This window comes from Delphinapterus leucas, chromosome 19, assembly GCF_059928025.1.
Source record: "Delphinapterus leucas isolate spDelLeu-1000000601 "Yukka" chromosome 19, BTC_Dleu_Yukka2, whole genome shotgun sequence".
In the NCBI taxonomy this organism is placed as follows: Eukaryota; Metazoa; Chordata; class Mammalia; order Artiodactyla; family Monodontidae; genus Delphinapterus; species Delphinapterus leucas.
The window spans coordinates 54,169,472-54,193,218 of record NC_143147.1 but is presented as its reverse complement, the minus strand read 5'-3'; the positions used below and the strand labels follow the sequence as shown (position 1 = coordinate 54,193,218).

At 58.1% G+C, this 23,747-nt stretch overlaps 2 protein-coding genes across 3 annotated transcripts in view; both read right to left on the bottom strand.

Annotated features, from left to right (window-relative positions):
* Positions 1–2,946: 2,946 nt before the first annotated feature.
* On the bottom strand, positions 2,947–5,138 carry SPPL2C (signal peptide peptidase like 2C). Its single transcript, XM_022589898.3, has one exon. The coding sequence runs from the start codon at positions 5,112–5,114 to the stop codon at positions 3,102–3,104; it is 2,013 nt and encodes a 670-aa protein (XP_022445606.2). The 5' UTR covers positions 5,115–5,138; the 3' UTR covers positions 2,947–3,101.
* An 8,025-nt stretch (positions 5,139–13,163) lies between these two features.
* CRHR1 (corticotropin releasing hormone receptor 1) overlaps positions 13,164–23,747 on the bottom strand; it is a 50,960-nt gene continuing 40,376 nt past the window's right edge. The window contains exons 5-13 of one of the 2 annotated variants that reach the window (XM_022589037.3): positions 18,907–19,013; positions 18,006–18,126; positions 17,646–17,799; positions 17,294–17,354; positions 14,868–14,940; positions 14,518–14,654; positions 14,145–14,280; positions 13,916–13,957; positions 13,164–13,414 (exon numbers count right to left, since the gene is read on the bottom strand). In XM_022589037.3, the coding sequence (XP_022444745.1) occupies positions 13,274–13,414; positions 13,916–13,957; positions 14,145–14,280; positions 14,518–14,654; positions 14,868–14,940; positions 17,294–17,354; positions 17,646–17,799; positions 18,006–18,126; positions 18,907–19,013 (972 nt within the window). In that variant the 3' untranslated portion in view covers positions 13,164–13,273. The remainder of the gene's footprint in view (positions 13,415–13,915; positions 13,958–14,144; positions 14,281–14,517; positions 14,655–14,867; positions 14,941–17,293; positions 17,355–17,645; positions 17,800–18,005; positions 18,127–18,906; positions 19,014–23,747) is intronic. The other variant, XM_022589038.3, reaches the window with a different exon arrangement.

Here is a 23,747-nt window from a genome sequence, read left to right as displayed (position 1 = left end):
GCTAGCCCAGGGGAAGATGGTCAGGCCCTGGTCCCGCTGTACCGCTCTGTCGTTAGCTACCTGAGGGTGCAGTACGGATGTGTGTGCATGTCTACCTGCACGTATCCGTGTGTGTGTGTGTGTGTGTACATGCACATGTGCAGTACTCTGTGTCCCTCTGGCACTCAGATGGGGGTTGCCAACTCTGGGCACCTCTGACAGGTGACAGCCACCTGGATTCGGCCCAATCCCTGGGAAGCAGACTGGCAAAGGGAAACACAGCCCGCAGCTAAGAGAGGATCCTGGCTCTGGAGTCAGGGCAGGAGCAGGGGATGCTGGGTCATCAGAGAAGAGCAGCGACAGCAGCGCTACAAGATGTCGGGAGCCCAGGCTCGGCTCCTTACCTGGATGCTTTAATACGTGCCAGAACCCCCGAGGTAGGCAGTATCATTCCCCCCATTTTATAGACAGAATAGTCTCTGAATGTTAGCCCCTGTTGGGTAGAAGAGTGAGGACAGAGTTGGATTCATTCTTCCCTGAATCTGTTTGGACATGGCGGTGGGTGGGATGGGGAGGGCTTCCCTTGAGCATCCTCTCCTTGGAGGCAGGCATCGCCCTGCCCAGGGGGCTCCAGTCCAGCGTCCTCAAAGCCACTCCGACTGCAAGTTCCTGGGAAAGCAGAGCTCCCTTGCCCCCCAGTCTAGGCGGTGAGGCGGACCGAGGGGCCTCAGCTCTGTTCAGCCCTCCCCCTTGGGCCTGGCAGAGGGGTATAGCCCACGCTTGGCGGGCCCAGTGACGCAGGTCAGCAGTGGGGAATTCGCCCTGGCTGGAGGTGAGCCAGAGCCTGTGGAGGCCCCTCTGTCCAGGCCAGATGGTCTCTGGCTCCAGCAGAAGGGGCTGCCAACCTCTCCGGTCAGTGTCCTGGCCCGGGTTCCTCTCTCTGCCCTTGTCCAGACCCGGCCTTCAGATGCTGTTTGCCTAGGGGGCTGCGCTTCATCCCCAGTGAGTGGGACTTTCTTTGAGATGCCCTTTACCTGGCCCCCTTCCTCCCCACCCCCAGGGCCCAGCCAGAACCCTCAGAGTCTCATCTCCACACTGACCAAGGCCCTGCAGTACCCCAGGGAGGCGGCCTGGGGTGTTCGCTCGTGGTGTTCAGGCTGGAGCAACTCATTCATGCATTCATTCATTACAACCAGCTTTAAGAATTAAGTGAGGTGGGTTGAGACCAGACCTGCCCTTGGCTCACACTCTTGTGGCTGCAGCAGGGGATGGTTGGGAAGACAATCTGGGCTGTGGTGGGTGAGGATTCCCAGGATGGTCGGGAAGGCTGTGGTGGGTGAGGATTCGCAGGAGGGCTGCCTCTCTTGCCCAGGCTCACTTCATTGTCTGGGTCAGAACTCCAGGCAGTGGCCAGGCTTTTCCCAGAATTCATTGGTTCATTTATTCCATTCATTCATTCATTCATTCCTCCAACAAATATAACTCAAGCACCTGCTACCTACCAGGCCCTGTTCTACACAGATGAACAAGACAGAGGGTTCCCTGCCCTCACCAAGCTGACATGACTGGGGGAGACGAGAAGACTAATGAACCGGGTATAGGGTGATGCGATTGAGGCCAGGGGCTGCTTTAGGAAGGGTCATCAAGGTAGGCTTCCATGAGGAAGGGGCGTTTGAGCTGGGGCTGGACGGACAAGAAACTGGCCAGACCCGATTCTGGGGGTAGGAGGAGTGGAAAGTTGCAGGTAGAGGACCCAGCACGTGGGAGGGTCCTGGGGGGGCAGAGGGAAGATGTGTGTGACGGGGACTGGTGTGTGCTCGCTGGTGGTGGTAAGAGCAGGAATGCTGGGTGTGGAGGGGAGGAGGGGAGGAAGTTGGGGCCAGAACCCAAAGGCTTGTAGAGTTGGATTTGATTCTTTCAGCTCCTTTTACAAAGGGGAGTAATATACACAGAGCTAACATTCATATCGATCTCCCTACATGCATTGCGTCAGCCCTCGTATATAAGCCAATGCGGTCACACCTCCCCCAAACCCCCACAGTAGGTCCTATTATTATCCCATTCTACAGGTGAGAAAACCGAGGCACTAAGAGGTTAAATCACTTGCTCAATGACACAGGACAGGTCAGTGGTGGACCTGGAATTTCCGGTAGGCTGCGGGTTCCAGAACTCTAACCACGGTACCACACTGCCCCTCCCACATAGCCTCCTCCGGAAGCCTTCCCTCACCCCAGAGTTTGTTTGCTCTGCTTAAGCAACATATAAACACACCATAAAACTAAAGAAACTGTGGGGTCCGCAAGAGGTCATTTTGTCCATGCCCCTGCCTCCAGGTGGACATGGTATAGGTCCCATTTTGAAGATAAGACTCCTGAACCTCAAAGAGGTTAAGAGATTGGTCCATCGTCCAGGGTCAGGGAAGGAAGCACGGGAACTAGAGCCGTGGTCTCCTAAATTCTTCCACTCCGGCTCCAACCTCTCCATCCCCGTTTTGAGATGAGTCTCAAGTTGTTTCTTGTCTGTTCTCCATCCCCCACCCTTCCCCCAGCTGGACAGCAGCCTCCCTCTGTGCCCGCCACAGGGTGGTATACACAGTAGGCGCATACTTGATGTCTGTGGATGCAGAAGGCGGATGACAGCAGGCACATGCTGGGCGTGGTGTTGCTGTCCAGGATGCCTAGAGCAGGGACGCTTAGCAGGAAGGGTGGTAGTGAGCTGACACTTGAAGGCTGCTTAGAAATTCTCCAATGAGTGAGGGAGCTGGGCTGTGATATATCTGTCTGGGATGGGAAGGGTGTCTCAGCCAGAGAGAAAAGCATGCGCAAAGAGAGAGGGAGAGGATGTGGTGTGATCAAGGAAGAGTAATTGTTCAATTGGACCTGAGCATGAGAAAAAGATGGGCAGTGAGGCCGGGGTTGGGCTGCAGGGGGAGATGGGGCCTGTCCGAAGGGCCCTCCAGTCTCTGCGTGGACTTATTCCGTGGCTGCTGCTTTCTTACAGTCCTAACAAACAAAGAGGCTCCATTGGGTAGATATGGAATATCTTTAATGCCCCGATTTCTTTGTGCCACACATGGCTTTGCTCTGCAATTGTCTAGAGGCACAAGTCCTGGGGCCCCCGGTTCACAAAGGAGCCTGGGTCGACATGCTCTTCTTTACCTCCAGGCCCTTCTTCTTGTGGAGCCCCATCCGGGGCAGGCCAGCATCGTGGCCCTGGGCCTGGGCGTGGGTGTGGCCCAGCTCCGAGGGCGGCGGCATGAGTGGCATCAGTGGCGTCAGCTCCTCTGAGGCCGCAGGGTGGGTACAGGGCAGCTCATCAGCCTCCAGGTTGGCATCACTCCAGCCCTCAGAGCTGTCACTGTGGCCTTCAGGACTGGTGGCTTCACCCTCAGATATAGTGACAATCTCAGCCGTGTCCTTCCCAAGGCCGCCGTCTAAGTTCCCTGCCAGGTGCTCAGCGGCCCCCACAAGCTCGCTGGCTCTGTGGACATCTGCTGCGTGCTCCTGCTTCTGCTCAGAGCCAACTGAAGGGGCACCGCAGAGCCCTGGCACCGGCCGGGCGGGGGTCTGGGCTCTGCCCTGGCCAGTCCAGAAGAGGGTGAGCTCTTGGCGGCAGGCAGCCACGGCCAGGCTGGTGAGCAGGGTGCTGGACACCAGGTAGAGCAGGGCGGGCTGGCCCATCTGCATGAGCGCCATGGCAACAAAGGTGACCAGCAGGCCCACAGCGTAGGCCACGGTGCAGGCCACGAAGTAGACCTGCCGCGAGCGGATATGCACGTCAAAGCGGTGACAGTAGGCCACCAAGAAGCCGGGGACCACGATGTCACCGAAGCCAAGGATGGAGAAGGGCTGGTCACACAGGGTCAAGGCTGAGAAGCTCAGCCGGGGCACCTTGAGCGCCATGGGCAGCCTCTCGTGGCTCAAGGAGTCTGCCGGGCCCAAGGCTACCTCCAACATGATGCTGTCGCCGGTCCTGGTGAGCAGGGGTGTGACGAAGACGAAGAAGACATCAAAGGCCAGCAGGGCCAGCAGGAGGGAGGCACAGTTCTTGAGGGTGGACAGGCGCACACGCCGCAGGATGAAAAGGCAGTAGGCCACACCCAGCATGTCCTGCAGGAGCCACGCCCAGCGGTCCTCGTTGCGGTAGGCGACCCAGAGGACCGTCACCACCACGCACAGGCCGGCCAGCAGGGGCAGCTGCAGACAGGCCCGGCGGCCGGGCAGGAGCCACCGGTATTGCGGCACCACGGACACCAGGCATCTGTAGAGGCCGGTGCTGGCGCCCAGGCAGAAGATGGCGATCTGGACATAGACAAAACAGTCGTAGAAGAAGTAGAGCAGCAGCATGTTGGAGGAGGACACGGCGACCACTGCGCCCGTCATGGCCGGCGTGAAGTCCACTGCTGCGTCTTCTCGCTTGTGCCGCTGTTGGGCTGCCACTGCTTCCTGCTGATTCTGACCGCCAGGCCCCCCTCCCCCTTGGGCCAGGCGCCGCTGCAGCCGGTCAGCCTCGGTCACTCCGGCCCAGTAGCCGCCCACGGCCACGGTGCCTACAGCCAGGAGGAAGATGACCACCATGTCATAGTCAAGGACAGGCTCTGGGGGTGCATACAAGGCCACGCGGACCCTGGCGCCACCATGGGTGTAGCTCAGGACGTCGAGCATGTCGGTGTAGCGGAGCACGGCCACGGGGATGGTGAGGTCTGGCAGGGGCTTGTGGCGGTCCTGGGCTGCCGGGGTGCTGTCTGAGCGCTGTCGGCCGCTGACCTGGCTCACGATGAGCAGCCCGTGGGCTCCTCGGGCCTGAGCCAGCCAGCCTTTGGCGTAGAAGCTGCAGTTACCCCTCATGACCATGGCGGTGGTCTGGCGGAGGGGCTGCTGGCTGAGGGAGCCGGGGTGGGCCTGGTGGGGGGAGTCCTCGCCTGGGCACCAGGGTGCATGGGTGCCATCGTACAGGGGCAGGAGTGGGGCGTGGTGTAGGTCCTGGGGCAGGGTGACATAGTCGGAGCGGAACAGGACGCAGTAGTCCTTGCTCCAGTTGTCCGACACCACGTGGAGCACAGCACACTCCCCCCGGGCCACGGTGCTGGCAAAGAGGAAGAGGAATAGAAAGAGGAGGAAGCCCGGGCACGCCATGCTCCTCAGGCACCTGCTGCCGCGTCCCGTGTGGCAGCTGCCCACAGCCCACTGCCCCCTCTGGGGGCTGGGTGTGGCCCTCAGTCACAGAGCAGCAGCTTTGACTTCCGTCCAGGAAACCAGGGCCACACCTATGGAGTCACAAAGCTGTGCAGCCTCTCGGAATCCTGTCCCCCAGCCCTGCCTCTGGGTGCAGAGGTCATCTGGGTCCCCATGCTCTGCCTAGCTCCCAGTGGAGCTGGACCAGCTAATTTGAAACAAGAAGTGAGAGGATGGGGTTGAGGACCCAGGATTCTGGAGCCACCTTGCCCCTTACACACTGGGCAACCCGGGCAGAGGCCTCTCCTCTCTGTGCCTGTTTCGTTAACTGCAGAGAAATGAGGACATTAGACCAGAGAGTTTCCAAGGCCCCTGGGAGCCCTGACCTCAGTGATATTGTGCACTTTTATTGAACTCTTACTAAGTGCCGGGTTCTTTCCTTGTACTCACAGCACCCTGCAAGGAGGTATTACTACACCCATCCAGCACGAGGCTGCGAGCTGTCTTTTAAATCACACCCCTTTGGGCAGGCACATGACTGGAGTTTTATTCCCAGACTCCCCTGGATTTAGGAATGGCCACGTGGCCATTTCTCACCAATGGAATTGAGCAGAAATGATGTGAGTCCCTCGGGGACCCAGAGACCGTGGGGCTCCTTGTCCATCCCTTTCCTTTTCTCACAAATCAGTCATGGACAGGCCACTGGCTATGGAGAGGAGGGCGTTGTCCTAAGGGATGGGGAGAAAGGGAGCGAAAGGAACCAGGTCCCTGGATGTCTGCATGGGGCATGGGATGCTCACCGTGGACTGTTAGATACATTATCTTCCTTAAGCCACTGGCTCATTATGAGTCTCTTTGTTACAGCAGCTTAAACTTACCTGAATACCCCCACTTCACGGATGTGTAAACCGAGGCTCAGAGAAGCCCACCCCGTGGGCCCCAGCCCCGGTTCCCAGATCCAGCTCTCACACTGGACATGACCCGTAGGTCTTGCCCTGTCCAGGGAACTGCCCGGGGCCTGCCCGTCTCCCTGACGGCTTGACTGCAGCTCTGATCTCTGGCCCAAGGCCTCACCCGCTGCTCGTTCTTGTCCTTCAGGCCCTACCTCCAAGGACAGCTCCACCACGTCCAGGAGACTCTAGGCCCTGTTCTTTTTTTTGTCTTCGTTGCTGTGCGTGGGCTTTCTCTAGTTGTGGCGAGCAGGGGCTACTCTTCGTTGCGGTGAGCGGGCTTCTCATTGCAGTGGCTTCTCTGGTTGCGGAGCACGGGCTCTAGGAGCGCGGGCTTCAGTAGTTGAGGCACGCGGGCTTCAATAGTTGTGGCGCACAGGCTTAGTTGCTCCGCGGCATGTGGGATCTTCCCGGACCAGGGCTCGAACCCTTGTCTCCTACATTGGCAGGCGGATTCTTAACCACTGTGCCACCAGAGAAGTCTCTGGGTCTTTTAAAAAACCAAAGACTAAGGCAGCTACTGGGGTAGTATTATAAAAAAAAAATAAAATAAAACAGATAATAACAGGTTTTGGCACGGATATGGAGAAATCGGGATTCTCGTACGTTGCTGGCGGGAATATCCAGTCACTGTGGAAAACACTTGGCCGTTCCTTGATAAGTTAAACAGAAAGTTACCATATGACCCAGCAATTCCACTCCTGGGCATATACCCAAAAGAATGGAAAACAGGTGTTCAAACAAAAACTTGTACTTGAATGTTTGAAGCAGCACTCTTCACAATAACTTGGAATAGATGAAAAGAACCCAAATGCCCTTCAGCTGATGAACAGATAAAGAAAGTGCAGTCTACCCGTACGATGGAGCATCATTCTGCCCTAGTCTACCCGTACGATGGAGCATCATTCTGCCCTACAAAGGAGTGAAGCTCTGATGTACCCGTACGATGTGGATGAACCTTGAAAACATGAAGCAACGGAAAGAAGCCAGACACAAAAGGACAAATATCACACGACTCTACTTTTATGAAATTTCCTGAACAGGCAAATCGTAGGACAGAAAGCAGGCTGGTGGTGGCTGGAGGCTGGGGGAGGGGGGACGGGGAGTGACTGCTCAATGTGTCCGGGGTTTCCTCAGGGTGATGAAAAAGCTCTGGAACTGGATAGAGGTGATGGTTGCACAACACTGTGAGTGTCTTTAATGTGTTGAATCGGTTGAAATGGTAAGTTTTATATTGTGTGTGTTTTACCACGATTTTCAAAAGAACAAAGCAAGGAGCAGCTCCGGTCCCCTCCAGGGCACTGTGCTCAGGACAGGCCCCCTTGTAATTCTTCTGGACCCAATCAGACCAGCATAGGCCCCCATTTGGGGTTCAAAAACACGGGCCCCCCAGAGCCTGCTCCTGCCTCTCCGCCACCCCGATCTACCCTTAGGGTCCTGGTGGCCTGGGCTCAACGAATTCTCTGGAGGCTCATTTCCTTTGAGGCTCTTCCTGGGACCCAGCTCACAGAAGGCTTTTGGGTGTCTGTCCAATTGCTGCTTCCCCAGATCCCCCCACCCCATCTCCCAGCACCAGCCCCCAGCCCCCAGCCCCCAGCCATGGAATTGCTCCTCTCTGTGGCTGCTTGGTGCCCTGACAACGCCCTGCAGGATGCCCTGGTAGGCGTAGTCACACAAGTGGCCGATGCCCACTCCCCAGGCTGTGTTTCTGCTCTAAGACCCTGCATCACCCACTGTCCCCTACGCCCTCCCCAGATCGCACCCCTTTCCTTGAGGGCATCCCCCGATCTGAAGCTTCTGTTCCTTCCCCACTGCCCCCCTTAGCTATGGCCTGGGTTCTCAGGGTCGCTGCCCAGGGCAGGCCAGGGGCAGTGTCTCTGCCTTCTGTGTGGGGATGTAGGTGGCACCCGGAACACTTATCTTTATCCACTCAGGGCAGACAGGGCAGCAGGTCCCAGGCAATGGGTCTCAGCCCAGTGGGGTTGCTCAGGAAGTGTGGGATGGTGCCCAGCTCACAGGGCCCGTGCACTGCCCTTGTTTCCTGGCCCAGATCTGTCCTAGCTGCATGTTCTAGAGATGGTACAGACACCGAGAAGGGACCAGATTACCGTCTTCTCCTTCCCCCGAAATCCCAGTAATGAAAGCAAGAGAGGCAGGAGCATGCTGCTTCTGCCCCCACCTGCCTTGGACCAGTGGGCAATGAGGCTGGGCAGCAGGCATCTGTCCTGGACCCCTTGGAGGGGCAGAGGGGGTGGGTGGCAGCCTGGTGGCCAAAGGTGGTCTCTGGAGTTATTTCCAAATGATGATCTCATTGGTGTTTTCAACACACTGAAAGCTTTGAAAACTATACTTGGTCCAGGACTCTCTTGACCCAAGCCTGCCCAGCAGGGTCTGCAGGGGTAGCGGGGCCGTGGAAGGTAGGAAAGAGGAGGTGATGCTCTGAAATGGAGCAGGGACAGGGCTGGGGACGCCGGGAGGCAGGCAGCCTGGGACTGGCCTGGAGGCTGGGCTGGCGGGTTAGGCAGTGGGCCCACCTGAGGCCACGCTTGGCGGGCACAAACTCCTGCATCCAGCTTCGTCTCTGAACACCGTTCGTCCACAAAATTGGAGAAACAAGAATTTCCGTAGGAAGAGGATTGGACGGAGCAGTGGGTCAGTGAGGAGAACTCTGCAAAGAACTCCTGCTGCACAGGGGTTAAACACCGTGGGGGCCAAGTGAGGCCAGACTGGGTTCACATCCAGCCATGCCACTGCTGGGCACGTCCCAACCTCTCTGGGCATCGCTTTCCCCATATGTTAAATGGGGATAACAGCTCCTTCCTCATAGGGTGGTATGAAGAGTAGATGAGGCCAGTATGTAAGGGGCTTAGCAAGGGGGCTCCCGGTGAGTGCTCAGTGATAGTATTGCTGAAATGTACGAAGCACCCCCTCTGTTTGAACCAAGGGTGGGCAGGTCAGTTTGAAGTCAGGGGGCTGGAAGAGATGAGCTTGAGAGACCCCTGAGCTGGAGGCCAGTGACATCCTCACATGGGCTGGGCAGGGAGACCCACAGAGGCTCCTGGTGACCTGGGCTGTACTGTTTGCAGTTAAGCATCATTGTAAGGAGTGGAGGGGTGCAGGATGTCGGGAAGGTGGGGAAGGGGTTGCTGGATATACAGAACCCTCATCGCTCCCACCCAGCTGGGCTCAGCAGACAGACACTGGCCGGGCCGTCTTTGGGCTGGTTTCGTCTTTGCCTGGGACACGTCCCCGATCTGAATCCCCGAGGCCTCCTCGCTGTCCCCTCCCCGCAGAGCTGCTTTATCAGTCCTGGCCTCCCCAAACCCAAATCCAGTGACTTCAGTCCACTGATGGGGTAGAAAGAGGCCTGGATGTGGAGCCAGAGACCTTTGATCTCAGGGGAGTCGCTTGGCCTCAGTTTTCTCAGCTGTAAAATGGGCTGGTTCTGTTCCCTACTTCCGTGAACGCTATAAAGGATTTTGTGGATTGCAAAGCAATCTACAAATGTCCTCAATTAATTATTATCTGGATTCCAAAACCTCCCTCCCTCCTCGATCTGCACCCTCTGCCCTGACTTCCGGTCCCAGGGTGTCTGTCAGGGTCCCAGTCTGGGTCCCATCAGCAGCAGGGGGACTGAGGAGGCCTTGCAGGGGAAGCCGAGGACCCCAAAGCAGGGGCTATACCTTCACACTCAGGGAGGAGGGAGCCAGAACTGGAAAACCCAAACCCCACAGGGTGGTTTTTCCTGTACTGGTGATCTGTGCCCATGAGGGAGGGACCCAACGAGAAAAGGGCTCAGGTGGGGGAACTTTTAGGGAACTGCAGCCTCTGAGTGTGGCATGGAGAAAAATTCTTTTTTTTTTTTTTTTTTTTGTGGTACGTGGGCCTCTCACTGTTGTGGCCTCTCCCGTTGCAGAGCACAGGCTCTGGACACGCAGGCTTGGTGGCCATGGCTCATGGGCCCAGCCGCTCCATGGCATGTGGGATCTTCCCAGACCGGGGCACGAACCCATGTCCCCTGCATCGGCAGGTGGACTCTCAACCACTGCGCCACCAGGGAAGCCCCTGGAGAAAAATTCTTCCCAGCTTGAGAGAGGGGCCTGTCCCGCAGTGATCCCCACCCTGCAGCTGCTCGGCTCCTTCCCACAGTGGGGTGACATGTGTGTCTGTTGGCCCATCACACAGCCACAGCCCCAAGGGACCTCCCTTCCCACCCACCCACAAGTCGAAGCTCAGGGCAGAATGACTCAGAAATCCCATCGGGGGCCTGCCTTGATTCCTGCCCTGCAGCCCATGGAAGGGTTAAACTCGGCACACCTGCCCCTGGCAGGAGGGGCTGCAGTTCTTTGCAGCCCAGTTGTTTCCAGCTGTGCTGCAGCAGCCCCTCTACCCTTACAGTCTCTGGACGAGAGGGATCCTGAGGTTCATCTGAAACAGCGCCCATGGCTCAGGGACCCCTTGTGTCTTCTGTGATGAGCCCCAGCCTCGCCTTGGATGTCCTCCCACAACCTTCCAGAGCCGGCAGCTCTGAGCTTTGCAGGCTGTGTGGCGTACGTCCTGGGGGTGCTGCTCGCCTGCCCCCGCCCACAGAGCTGAGAGCACAGTAGGCATGCGAAGGGTGCCCATCAGCTAAAACAGCCTGGAGGCACAAGCAGGAAAAGGGGCACCGCCCCAGCTTGGCCCCTTCAAGACCCCTTGCCTATAAAACCCCCTCACAGTCGCCCCCAGCCCCTCTCAGGCTCCTCTGTCCTTGGGATGCCCCCAGCCCCCCACATCCCAACATTGTCCATGAAATGCCTTGCTTTCTCCCTTCTCCTTCATTGGGTGGAAGGCAACGTTGAGAAAGGCGCCTCACTTGTGGCCATTTGAGACTCAAGTCACTTCTGGTCCCCCTTGTCAGCTAGGACCCTTTGTGCGGCTGTCCCACCCCAGCTGCTCTGGAAGCTGTCAGCATATCTCCGTCTTGGTGCCCCTGGTCCTATTCTCATGGCTTCCTCTGCTCAGCTGGTCCCCCCATCTCCCTCTTTAAGGGGACAGCGCTTGGGGAGTTAGCAGAGCAGGGTACCCCACATGGCCTTCAGGGACACCCCCAGCTCCTCCCTCGGGGAGCAGTCAGATCCTCACCCACTGGACCTCCCCTGCCCCAGTCGAAGCTGCGGGGCTCCCAGCACCGCGGTCATCTGTCTGTCCTGGTGTCCTGATAGCACACGCACCCGTGTGCACATGTGTGCGCATGCACTCGTGCATACACACACACCCCTGCGTGGCCCTCTTTCCAGGTCAGAGACTCAGAGGCAAGGCCCGGGCCTGAGTGTGTTGGGTGGAGCGTCTGTGCCCCAACCACCTCCTGCCCCGAGGACGTGGCCCACGTTGTGCCCGGCACTCTCCCGGACTCCGCAGGAGGTGCAGGGATTTACTGTCCCCCAGGAGCTGGTGGATACACATCCCTGGCCCCTCAGGTGGGACGGCGCAGGTGTGGGTCCCACCCGGCTCTCCCAGCTTCCGCAGCAGGACTGGCTGCAGCTGCCCACGGTGGTGGGCGTGTGCGCCCCTACCCTGGAGTTGGTTCTCGAAGCCTTGTCTCTTGGTATGCTTCTGGGGTTTCCATGCTAAGACAGCATTCAAGCCTGTTCGGCCTTCCCTGCTTCCTAATTCCTTCCTGTTCCCAGCTTATCTCCTCCCCTGGGGCTGGGACACACTTCGGTCTGGTCCCTGTGCTCAAGCTGTGCCCGGCCCGTGGTGTCCTCCACCTTCTCCCTACAACTCGCCCCCTTACAAAAGCTGCCCTTACCTGGTCCCCACAGACCCATGCCCTTCTCCTAAGTCCTCTCCTGGACCTCAGGGGCTCCCCTAGCGCCCCATCATTGGCGTGTGTCTGAGTGCCACTGGTTCCCCAACCACACGGTGACCCTAAAGGCTGAAAGTGGCCTCCATTTCTTTGTGGTACCCTCCCTACCCAGCCCTAGCACATACCAGGCTTCACAAGTGCTGGTTGAAAGATAAACATTATTATTTACACTAGCCACCCCCATCTCCCAGCCCCACTCCCCCAAAGCCCTGCTCCGGCTGTCCAGTATCTCTGGATGTGGCTGGGTCCTTACCAGGGGTGTAAGCGGTCAGCTGGCTGGTTGCCCCAGGAGCCACTTGTCCTGCTCTGGGGAACTTGAGGCAGAGGGGGGCTGAGTGCCCCACACTCTTCTATCTTTGCTTAGCTAATGATGCTTCCCAATGAGGTCATCCAAGGGCCACAGGGTCCCTTTGACCAGCAGAGGGGTTGCCCCAGAGGCCAGGTCACTGAAAACAGCAGGCTGGGTGGCCCCCAGTATTCTCTGCCCCTCAAAGGGAGGCTGGCTTTGGCTGGGGCACACACTGGCTTTTGCTCAAGGACACTCTGTCACCCTCCCACCTCCCCATCATCTCACGAAGGGGGAGACACCTGGGGCAGGAGGTTAAGGAGGGGGAACCCATGTGGGCTGTGCGGTAGTAAAGGTCCAAGGGTGTGAGGCAGCGAGGCAGGGCATTTCTGGTGGCAGTGCAACAGGGTCACACGAATTTCCGGTGGCTTGGGAGGATTTCGGTGACGTGGCCTGATGTCTGATGATGCCGCCTGACTTCTAACAATGTCAGCAGGGCTTCTGACAACACGGCCTTGGTTCCCAGTGGTGTTGGAAAGCACTGCTAAGGCCTGGAGGCATCATCACCGTGGCTTGAACGCTGTCACAAGAGTTTCCCATGATTCTCCTGGAGGAGTGGATGGCCCCGCACAGTCGCTGAGGACATCCCGGGGTCTCCAATGGGCTGCCATCTTGTGCTCTGGAAGCAAACACCTCTTGGAAGGACCCACATGCTGCTTTGGATTCCCTGCTCTCCATCTCCACTCCATTTCTGTTCCATTCTTGGGACAAAGGGGAGCCAGAGGCCCTGGGCCCAGCGCAGGCCTATAGGTTATCTTCCATTCATCCCGTGGCCCAGACTGCTCTCAGAGGCCTGGAACTCCTGCTCAGCTGGGGGTGCGGGAGGGGCCTCCCGGGCTCTCAGTGCCAGCCAGCTACTCCTGGGGGCACAGGGTGTGGGAGAGAGCTGGTCCCCTCCACAGACAGGGTGGCCAGCTGAGCCTGGCGACCATCTCCCCAGCCGTGGATCTTGGGGGCCACTCCACAGCCCTCCAGCTCAGACTGCTGTGGACTGTTTGATGCTGTGAAAGCTGACACGGGTGGGGGAGGTGGGGATGGACATGGCGCGGGCCACGCGGGCGCGGATCGAGTGCTTGTCCTGCCATCGGTGCCACCTTTTCCGGATGGCAGAGCGGACCTGTGGGCACAGAGCAGAGCATAAGGGCTGAGCCGGGGTTTCAGGACCCCCCTCCCTCCCCCAGGGCTCCACAAGCAGCCATACGGGGAGCTGTGCACAGGGGGCCACGTCGGAGGTGGCAACATTCACATCATCAACATTGTTGATTTGCATATTTGTTAGGACAATTTTCTCAAGCGTTCTGAGCAAAGGGTACCTTTCTCAAATCCACCCAAAGGTGCCATATGGCCTTTGCCATGAAGAATCTCTACCCTCAACCCATACACATTTCCTGCCCTCAACCTACATACACCCCTTGTCCCAGGGCTCAGCTTCCTGGTTTTCAACAGCCCATTTCACAGACTCATTGATGAGACTGGAGCCCCGGCTTCTGGCTCCCACACCTACTGCCTATGAGAGCAAAGAAGTGGGCTTGCCACCTCGGGCAGGAGGAGGCTACGGACAGTCTCTGGTCCCAGCAGGGCTCCTGCCGTCCTGAGTCCTGGGGCCCCAGGTCCTTACCTCGCTGTTGAGGAAGCAGTAGAACACAGATACGAAGAAACCCTGGCGTGGAGGGAGAAGGTGGGTCAAGGGACGGGGGCAGGTGCGGCCCCATCCAGCTTTGGGGCTGACCCCTTTCTGTCCCCAGCCTCCCACTCCTCCAGGCCCCTGCCTGGAAGAGTTCCCACCCGAAGAGGTGCAGGGGACAGTCAGGGCTGGAGCGAGGGGCTGGGGTGGGGGACGGCTGTACCTGGAAGGATTCCAGGAAGGAGTTGAAGTAGATGAAGACGACCCGGGAGACCTCGTCCTCCCCGGGGTTCACGAAGAACAGCATGTACGTGATGCCCAGGAGGGGTAGCAGCACCAGGGTGGCCTTCACAGCCTTCCTGGGGTGGGGCAGGTAGGGGGGGAGGCCCAGAGTCACAGCCCACCCGGGATGGGGCTGGGGCCTCTGGCTTGGTGAGAAGGACCGGGTCTGGGGGAGGGCTGTAGCAGATCCCTGGAATGTCTGAGACAAGGGGATCTGGGGTTTCAGGAGGGACTCTCAGGCCCGGGGGTACACCCTGGGTCCGAGGCTGGGATCTCTGAAGCGCCCCATGTGTGGGGGAGGCAGGTCTGGTTACCTGTACTGAATGGTCTCAGACGTGGTGGATGCCCGGAGTTTGGTCATGAGGATGCGGACGATGTTGAAAAGGAAGATGAAATTGATCTGTAATTTGACACACGGTGGGATGGCCTGGGCATGGGTGTGTGCAAGATGCTGGAGGGAAGGTGGGGGACAGGGCAGGGACTCAGCTGTCCCAGGTCTGGTCTCTGCCCCCTTGCTGCTCTCCCTCCACCTTCATGAGCCCTTATATATTCCTGGCCCTCTGCCCGCCACTTCTAGGTAGAGGGATCCTTTTAGTCCACTGTAAGCCTTGCTTGCCCCTCCCCACTGAGCCCCTCTCTCCTGTCCCCCTACCCAAGTTCTTACCAGCAGGACCAAGATCATGGGGCCCTGGTAGATGTAGTCCGTGTACACCCCAGGCCTTTTGCCAAACCAGCACCTAGAGGGCCACAGAGGTGAGAGGAGGAGGGTCACCTGGGTCCAGTTCAGTGGCATGAGGGAGGAACAGTGCTTGGCCAGGCCAGGACTGGAGCCAAAAGCCAGGATCTGGGTGCCTCAATTCCAACCCTGGCAGAAGGTCAAGATAGCTTTCCATCTGCAGAATGGATAGCGTCCTTTGAGATGTAAAGCTGGAAGCAGGCACTGTGGCAGGGAGCGGGATTGGGGAAAAGACCACTGAATAGAACAAGCATGGGTCCAACACACACTGCTCGCCTCAGTCCCCACTGTGTCTCTGGTGCATGCCCACGAGGGGGGCCTTGCCCTGTACATGTCATGCAGTGACGCTCAGTAGCTAACAATCTCTGAATTTGTTTAATGGCAGCCTGAACGACCCAGAGGCAGAGACTCTACAGGTTCCACCTGTCGTGAGAGGCAGACTTGCTTTTCGTTTTCTTGAGTTTCCCTCCAGCAAGATCTAGGGAGCTCTGGGGGGTGGGTTGGGATGAGGCACATAGGAAGTCCCATGTCCTTGTGCAGAGACGATGGACCCTCGGGCATGCAGATCCGCAGTACTTAGATCTCAGCATGCTTCCATAAACAATAAACTGAGATTTTTTTTTTTTTTTTTTTTTCCGGTACGCGGGCCTCTCACTGCTGTGGCCTCTCCCGCTGCGGAGCACAGGCTCCGGACGCACAGGCTCAGCGGCCACGGCTCACGGGCCCAGCCGCTCCGCGGCATGTGGGATCTTCCCGGACCAGGACACGAACCCGTGTCCCCTGCATCGGCAGGACTCTCAACAACTGAGCCACCAGGGAAGCCCTAAACTGAGATTTTTATGTGAAACCTCTTGACTTTTTCAAAGTTTCGAAGCAATTCAAGTTTTCAAAAGACACGGGGCAGACCAAACGCAAGCTGTCCTGGGGCCAGGTCCAGTCCTTGGCCCCAGAGCCTGCAGTCTCTCTCAGGTCTCACACCTGGATCCCTTCTGCTGCAGTGTCAGAATCTTACCACAAGGTGGAGCTCCAGAGACGCTCAGACCAACCTTCCTCTGTGCTCAGCCACCCTTTTTGCTCCAAGATGTGCCCAGACGCACACACTGGGCAGCTTTTTGAAACCTGTTCTTCCTTCCCTGCTCACCTTCACACCTGCAGGCACAGGCTCCATCGCCCAGGATTTACAATGCTCCTGTTCTGAGACCCAGGCCACCATTCTGGAATCACTGCCAAGCCCTCAGTCCTGCTTGTCAGCTGCCCCCCCACTCCCAGTTCAGGCCCCCATACCACCGGCTGTGCAAATGCAGAGAGAGCCAGCCAGGCTGGGCTGGAGTCAGGAGGGATCACCTTGATCCTTCCTAAACGTGAATATAATTTTCCAGGCTCCTTGTCAGGGGTGGAGAGGAATAGCCATGGTGATGGAGGCCACCTGGAACCCCAGCCAGACAGTGGGTTCCTGAGAACACTTTGGCAAAGAAGATCCTGGCACCTCCCCTGGCCATCTATGTCCACTTTTTCTGCCTCTCTTTTTCAGTGGTTCTCAATGTTAGCTTCATATTAGAATCACCTGGGCAGGTTTAAAAAATCCTGGTGCCCAGGCCACACTCCAGACCAATAACATCCAACTCTCTGGAGGTCAAACCTGGGCATCGGTACTTTTTAAAGCTTCCTGTGATTCTAACCCAAGCCAAGGCTGAGAACCACTGCAGCGGAAGTGCAGTTTTCAGGGGTGATTGGGAACACCTACTTTCATTTAAGAACAGCCCCTCAGGACTTTAGAGCTGGAAGGAGTCTCTGAGATTGTCTGGATCAGTTCCTATTAAGTCAATGGAATCGTTTGTTAAAACAAGTCTTTATTAATAGAAAACATTTATATGACATTTACTATGTGCCAGACTCTAAATGCTTAACATATATTAACTCATGTCATCCTCACAACACTTTGAGGGAGGCACTATTATGAGGATGCCCATTTTACAGATGAGGAAACTGAGGCACACTGTAGTAACTAGCCCAAGGTCATAAAGCTACTTAATGATGGGAGCCACAGTTCAGAACCTGGGTGGCTGGGCTCCAGGGACTGCCAGTAACCTTTTGTTCCGCCTGTGGTGAAAGCCTGAGACAGATAAAAGAGCCTGGACCTGCCCGTCCAGCCCCACCTCAGGCAGAACGCTGTTAGGGAGAGTCAGTTTGAATCTGACCCCCAGCACCCTCCCTGTGTGGATGAAGAAACTGTGGCCCTGACAGGGAAGGTGACATGGCTGAAGGTCCCTGAGGAGCATCAGGCAGAGCGGGGCTGGAAGCCTGGATCTCGGGGCTCAGGGGGCCCCGAGGACAGTGAAGAGGAGGTGACTTACTTCTCATTGTCGTAGTACAGCTTCCCAATGGCCCAGGCCACGATGATGGGGAAAGGCACACCTGCGGGAGAGACCGGCTGTCACAGGGCCTGTCGGTGGAGTCTGGGGGATGCAGGCCTGGAAGACCCCAGAGCGGCCCAGGGCCTAGAGGCGGGCAGGGCCTCCCCAGGTACTCACTGGCCTATCATGCCTCCTTTAAGATGCTCCCATCGTCCCTGCCCCCCAAGTAGCGGCGGAGGGCTGTGTGCACACCCCACCACCCTAACCTGGCCTCAGTCTCAGGCCCCCAGCCGGCCGGTCTGAGTGTGGGCGGGGAGAGCACGGCGGGTCAGGGTGGGGGCGGCCCGCTCACCCCAGCCAATGCAGATGAACATCCACTTGCGCAGCCGGTCGGTGGAGTACGTCAGCACGATGGCTGTGTGCAGGTAGCAGCCCTCGCCAAACATCCAGAAGAAGTTGGTCACGTGGAAGTAGTTGTAGGCGGCTGTCACCAGCCTGCACCAGCCCTGCCGCCCACCCCATCAGAGGTGATGATCAACCAGGGAGGGGGATGGGAGGGAGCAGCCTGGGGCCTCCTCCCGGCAGGATGGGGCACCCCCCAGGATCCACTCCTGTGCTGTGGGCTCCAAGGCCGGGCTCCGGTCCCTCCTCTGCAAAGGCAGCCCCACCCAGACCCTTCCTCTGACCCTGGGCCTGCCCCTCCAGGACACACCACATTGCTCTGGTGGACTTCCGGGCTCATGGTGAGCTGGACCACGAACCACGTGGCGTTCCGCAGGATGAAGGCCGAGATGAGGTTCCAGTGGATGATGTTTCTCAGGCACCGGATGCTCCTGTGGGCAGCAGGGGAGGGTGGGCGACAGGCGGAAGAGGAGGAGAGAGGAGATGATGGCTAGGTCACCAGCGTCACTCCAGCCCAGATGTATGAATGCGGAAACCGAGGCTCCGAGCAGGGCGGGCTGACTAAATCACACTGGGACGTGGCAGCAGCGGCTCTCCTGATGTCCCACAGGCCCCTTCCTAACTGTGGTCCAGACCTAAGCTCCGGAGCAGAGCCTGCCACATGGCCAATGCTGAAGGGACCAGGGGCTGCTTGGCTGCTAGGGACGCCCCTTCTCCCATGAGCACCCTTCCCTCCCTGTAGCTCCAAGTTTGAGGCTCAGAAAACATAAAAAGCCTCCAGCAATAGGCCTCCCTCCCAGCTTTCAGCCCTGATGCTCAGCCCCTGCTGGCAGCCCCCATTCCTGGCACAGACCTGGCTGGCACTGCCACCTGCATCCATGGCAGTTGTGCTGGGCCCAGGCAGCTTCAAACCCAAAGTGGGCTCCACCTTCCTGGTCTCCCAAATGGGTGCAGCCCAGCCTGGGTGTGGGTGACACAGGTGAGCCTGGGCTTTGGCCATCCCCCTCCCCTCTGCAGTCACTGGGCAGGGTTGCAGAAGTGACCCTGCCAGAGGTTCCAAGAGACCTGGGACATGTATATCTGTCACCTGCTCCCACTGAGGTGAGGGAGCTGGACTCCCCTAGCCCACCACTGCCTCCTGTATCTTACTTCTCCCCGCTGCTCAAGGCCTGGGGGGGCGGTGGCAGGGGACGGTGCCAGGGTCTCCTCACCTGAGCCGCAGAAATAGGACAAAGGCCACCAGGAGGGCTACCAGGGAGATGCAGTGGCCCAGGTAGTTGATGATGACGGCAACGTGGTAGTGTACTTTGCTCTTCTTCTGAGGCAGGAGAGAGGGGCAGAGGTGAGGCTCCTTCACAGCTGCGCCCGTGCCCACTGGATGTGCCAGGACAGCCCACCCCCACAGGTGCCTGGGACAAAGTGGACCATGATAACAATAGCTGTCCCTTCCGGAGCCCCTGCTATGCGTGAGGTGTTGCCCTACAGCAGTGCCGTCCAATCTGAGTCTACGTCTGTCTGTCTGTCCTCCAATCCCATGCTCTGTGCACTGCTCCGTGCTGTGGGAAAATTGTCAGTTAACTTGAATCTCCACAGCACATAGGGTTCCCCACCCCGTGTGCACAAACACGCATGCACGGCTCACGGATGTTCTCTCATGTTCACGTTTCCGTTCAGTCCCAACACCAGATGGCCCTTGTGGTGCAGACCAACCCTCTAGGACTTCTCTCCTCCTCCCATTTCTGAGTTGAGCCACCATGTTCTCCATCACCCCTAAATCCCTCCCGCTGCAGTTGAGGCCCGCTCCTCTCAGCGAGGAGGGGAAAGGGCAGTTGCTGTGGGTTAGCATCCACAGAATCATTAGAAACCATAAACAACCTCTCTAGGCTCTATAACTTGCTTCCCGGGTCCCACCCCTGGCCCAGGGGGTCTGCTTGAAGTCAGTGGGGTCCTCTCCCAGGACTAAAACAAAGTTCCCAATGTTATTACTTAATTCATTTCATACACTGATGGAAGCTGGGAAACGCGGCAGGCCCCTTTCCAATCAAAGTTCGCTCCATGAGTGTGGAAGCCCTGCCGTTTACAGAGTATTTTCTTTCCTTTTTTTTTTTCTTTTTGGCCGCACTGCGCGGCTTGCAGGATCTTAGTTCCTCGACCAGGGACTGAACCCGGGCCCTCGGTAGTGATGAAAGCTAGGAGTCCTAACCACTGGACCGCCAGGGAATTCCCTACAGAGTATTTTCACATCTGTTATCTTCTCAAACCCTCAAGGCAACACTGGGGGAAGAGCCAGTAGGGGGTCTGTACCTTATTTTGCAGAAAAACAGGCCCCAAAGTACACGGACTCGTTCAAGGTCACTCAGCTTCAAACCACCTCTCCCCTTCATGTGCAGATTGACAAGTGAGGCAGAAGACGGGTCCCGACCCCATGAGGGTGGACTGGGGTCTTCAGGGCCCAGCTCTCTGCAGACTCCTGACCCCGTGAGAGCAAAGGCCCCCTTCACCCTTTTGTAGGCCCCAAGAGGGCAGGGCCTAAGAGCCAGAGTGTGGCACACGGTGGAGCGCTGGGAAATGTGTGTCGAGTGCAGGAAGGAAAAATGGATGTTGGAAAGGCACTGGCTTTTGCAAGGGGAGGGTCCCTGGTAACCCCTCCCTCCTTCACCCTTTCCAGGTTCTGGGGTGGGGCATGGGCATGATGATGCCCGGAAACTGGCAAGTATTCAGAAAAAGACAAGCTCGCAGGAGACTTGTGCACCCTTTCAGAGCCACCAGAGCTCCTGGCTCTCTGTGGACCCTCCTGTCGGAATTACAGAATCCACGGGCATCAGAACTGGTCCCAAGCGATGGAGTCCAGCCCTACCCATCGTCCAGATGAGGAAACTGAGGCCTAAACTCACCCACCCAAGGACAAGGGGTGCACCTCTGAAGCAGGACACCTAACAGGCATCTGAGAAGGGGTGAAGCCCTCGCTCCCCTGCTCTCCCCAGCCCCCGCTCTCCCCCTTCTGAAGGGGCATCCTCACCGAAGAAGCTCTGAGGCCCAGGCAGCTCTGTTCTAGGGGCTGGTTTTCCTGGAAAAAGCTTTCAGGAACATGACAGGAAATCACATTAGCAGCTCGGGCTCTGGAGCGCTGAGACCCAGCGAGGTGCAAATGGCAGGTGGGGAGAGAGGGCGGGAGGGGCAGAGGGTATTCACTGCCATCATATAAACGCGGGGGGCGGCGGGGCAGCATCTCTGAGTGCCCGGCTGTAGATGCCAAGTCCAGAGACTCCAGCAGATATGCACACATCCAGCCTGTCTGGAACTGACATTTAATTTCCTCTTATTAAATTTTCCACAAATCCATGCTGCAAAGCCCCTGGGTAATGGCAGAGTCTGTGGAGCCCAGAACGGTGTGATGCCCCAGCTTCATACACAGGCCCAGGTGGGCAAGATGAGCAGAGTACGCAGGGAGGCCCTTCACTGCTCCCCACAGCAGGCCGAGCCGGGGTCCTTTGGTTTGGGGTGGCATGAGTCATTTATTAAGCACCGACTGCATGCCGGGCACCGCGCCGGGGGCTTTACAGACATCACTGCTTTTCTTTCTCACAACTGCCCTCTGAGAGTGTCCTTCTGTCCCCGTTTCTCCAGGTGAAGGGGCTGCATAATCGGCCCAGCATCGGCATCCAGGTCTGCGTGGCCTTAAAGACCCTCCTTCCTCTGTTCCCGCGGTGCATTTCTTGGGGGATAAGCAAGGACTGAGAACAGAAGCATTGTCTTCGTCCTGGGCCCAGAGTTCTCAGGGAGCTTCTACGGGGAGGTGGGGGGCTCATGAGGGGTTTTCTCCACTGAGGCTGAGCGGGGAGAATTGGGCCGAACCATGCAGGGGACCACGTTTGCCTGACTCCTCGAGCTGCAGGGCCCAAGCTGGCTCCCAGCCCTGCTTCTCTGCTGCCACATCAGCCCGATGCAAGGCAGCTGGGGGGTTGCGGTGCAGCAAGAGCCTGAGAAGACTGCTGGAGAGGTGGCCGTGCCACCCCGAGAGATGACCGGCATCACTAGGAGAGACGGCCAGTCACCCCCAAGAGGCGGTCGGTGATACCCTGAGGGGTGTTCAACGATACCCGGAGAGAATAGCCAGCAACATCCTAAGAGACACCCAGTGACACCCTGAGAGACGGTCAGTGACCTCCTGAGAGAAAGCCACCGTTAACTGCAGAAGCAGCTGGGATGCCTGAAGGTCACACGGACACAGCCAGTCCCTGGGGACCTGACCAGCACTCTGTCCTTGTCCAGTCTGGAGACCAGAGACTGGCAGGTAAGTACCCCGAAGAGGGTGGCACCGTGTGGTACTGGGCAGAAGCCACTCCTCTGCACCCTCACGACCAGAATCCAATAAGTAATTCTGACCAGACTCTCTGCAAGGCACACCTGGTCCCAAGTGGTGGCAGTGTCAGACCTGTCCTGATGCCTTTTCAGGATGGCATGATGGGTTCTCCCCGCCTGGTCCCCACTGCTTCAGCCTCTCTCCCACCTCCATCCACCCCGTTTTGAGGCTCTCCCTCTCCACCTGGGTTTCCTGAGCTACTCCCTCACCCCACCCTGGGCACTCCAGCCCCTTGCTTCCCCAAAGTGTGGTCCCCAGACCAGCAATGTCAGCATCACCTAGGAGCTTGCAGGAATCTTAAGAAATGCAGAACCTCAAGCCCCGCCCCAGATCCACTGAGTCAGAATCTTCATTTTAGCAACAAGTCCAGATGATTCCTAAGCATTCCAGAAGCCCTGGTCGAACCAACGCCCTCTGCGAGCAGTGAACGCCGGCCCATGAGCCCACACTCCCAGAGCCCCTTTTATGTCCCATCAAAGTGTGTGCCCTCCCAGGATGTGCCGGAGGCCAGGGCTCCCCGAGCTCAGCAGAGTGTAGGGGAGGGAAGCAGAGTGTGTGCAAGTGTCAAGGGAGCGGTGGGGGGACGGGAGAGCTGTCTGGGGCAGTTTGGGGTGTCTCTGCAGTGGAGGGAGACAAGTGTGTGTGTGGGGAGGGTGCAGGCTGGTGCCGGGGTGGGGGTCACTGCAGGGGCTGGGCCATGCATGAAGCAAGCTCCCCGGCTGGGGGCCTGCCCCCTGCTGGTGATGGCTGTGGGCAGGTCTCCTCCCTGGCCTGGCCTCTGGGCGCCCTCACAAGTCTCATTTCACAGGCAGTGGTTCTGCGAATCCATTTTCTGCAGCTCCTGGGGCGCTGATGCTTCATTAGGGCTGAGTCCGGGCCCAGAGCTGAGAAATCGGCTGCTCGGTTAATTGGCGACATTCCTCTTGCTCTTTCACAGTAGTTCCAGGAGGGGACGGGGAGTCTTGGGAATGGGGAGGGGTCTGGCGAGGCTGGGGGCTGGCAGAAGGGGATGGCATTTTCACTAATTAAATTAACTGATTACCCAGAGTGCTAGGCAAAGTGGCCAGCGGGGGCTGCCGGGGAAAGGGTGGGCGGGGCATCCCGGGTCGGGGTGAGCCCTGCAACCAGACGAATGGGGGTGCCCGTGACCCCATCGGGGGTGACCGATGGTTGGTGACCCCTCCCAACCATCCCCCCTCCCTGCTGAACACAACAGCCTCCCCTGAGCTCAGGTGATGAGGCCGAGGTGTGGCGGATAGATGGAGCGCCCTCTACAGGCCAAGATGCAGGCGGACACCGCCCTCCCTCCCCCAAGAGGCAGACTGAACTGCTCTCCGGCCTTTTACAGACGAGGAAGCTGAGACTTAGTGAGGCTGAGCTACCTGCCCAGGGTCACACAGCACATGTGTTGGAACCAGAATCCAAACCCCTCCAAAGCCGGTGCTGTTCCCGTTACACTGCCTAAGAGGGGCCTGATGAGAAGCTGGTGCCCCCTAATCCACCTTCTCCCCCCAACCCGCTGGTGGAGAGAGGGAGAGACCCCAGTCCAGGCAGAAGGGGTGGGAGCTGCAGAGTGGAGAAGGGCCTCTGCCCCTGATTCTGTGAAGGGTGTTGGGGGCAAGGGGGGCTGCTGAGTGTCCCCCGTCAGCCAACTAGAAGGAAGGGGCTTAAATTAGAGCAGGAGAGATT

Coding starts and splice junctions, on each gene's coding strand:
- SPPL2C (XM_022589898.3), bottom strand. CDS start 5,114: ATGGCGTGCCCGGGCTTCCTCCTCTTTCTATTCCTCTTCCTCTTTGCC.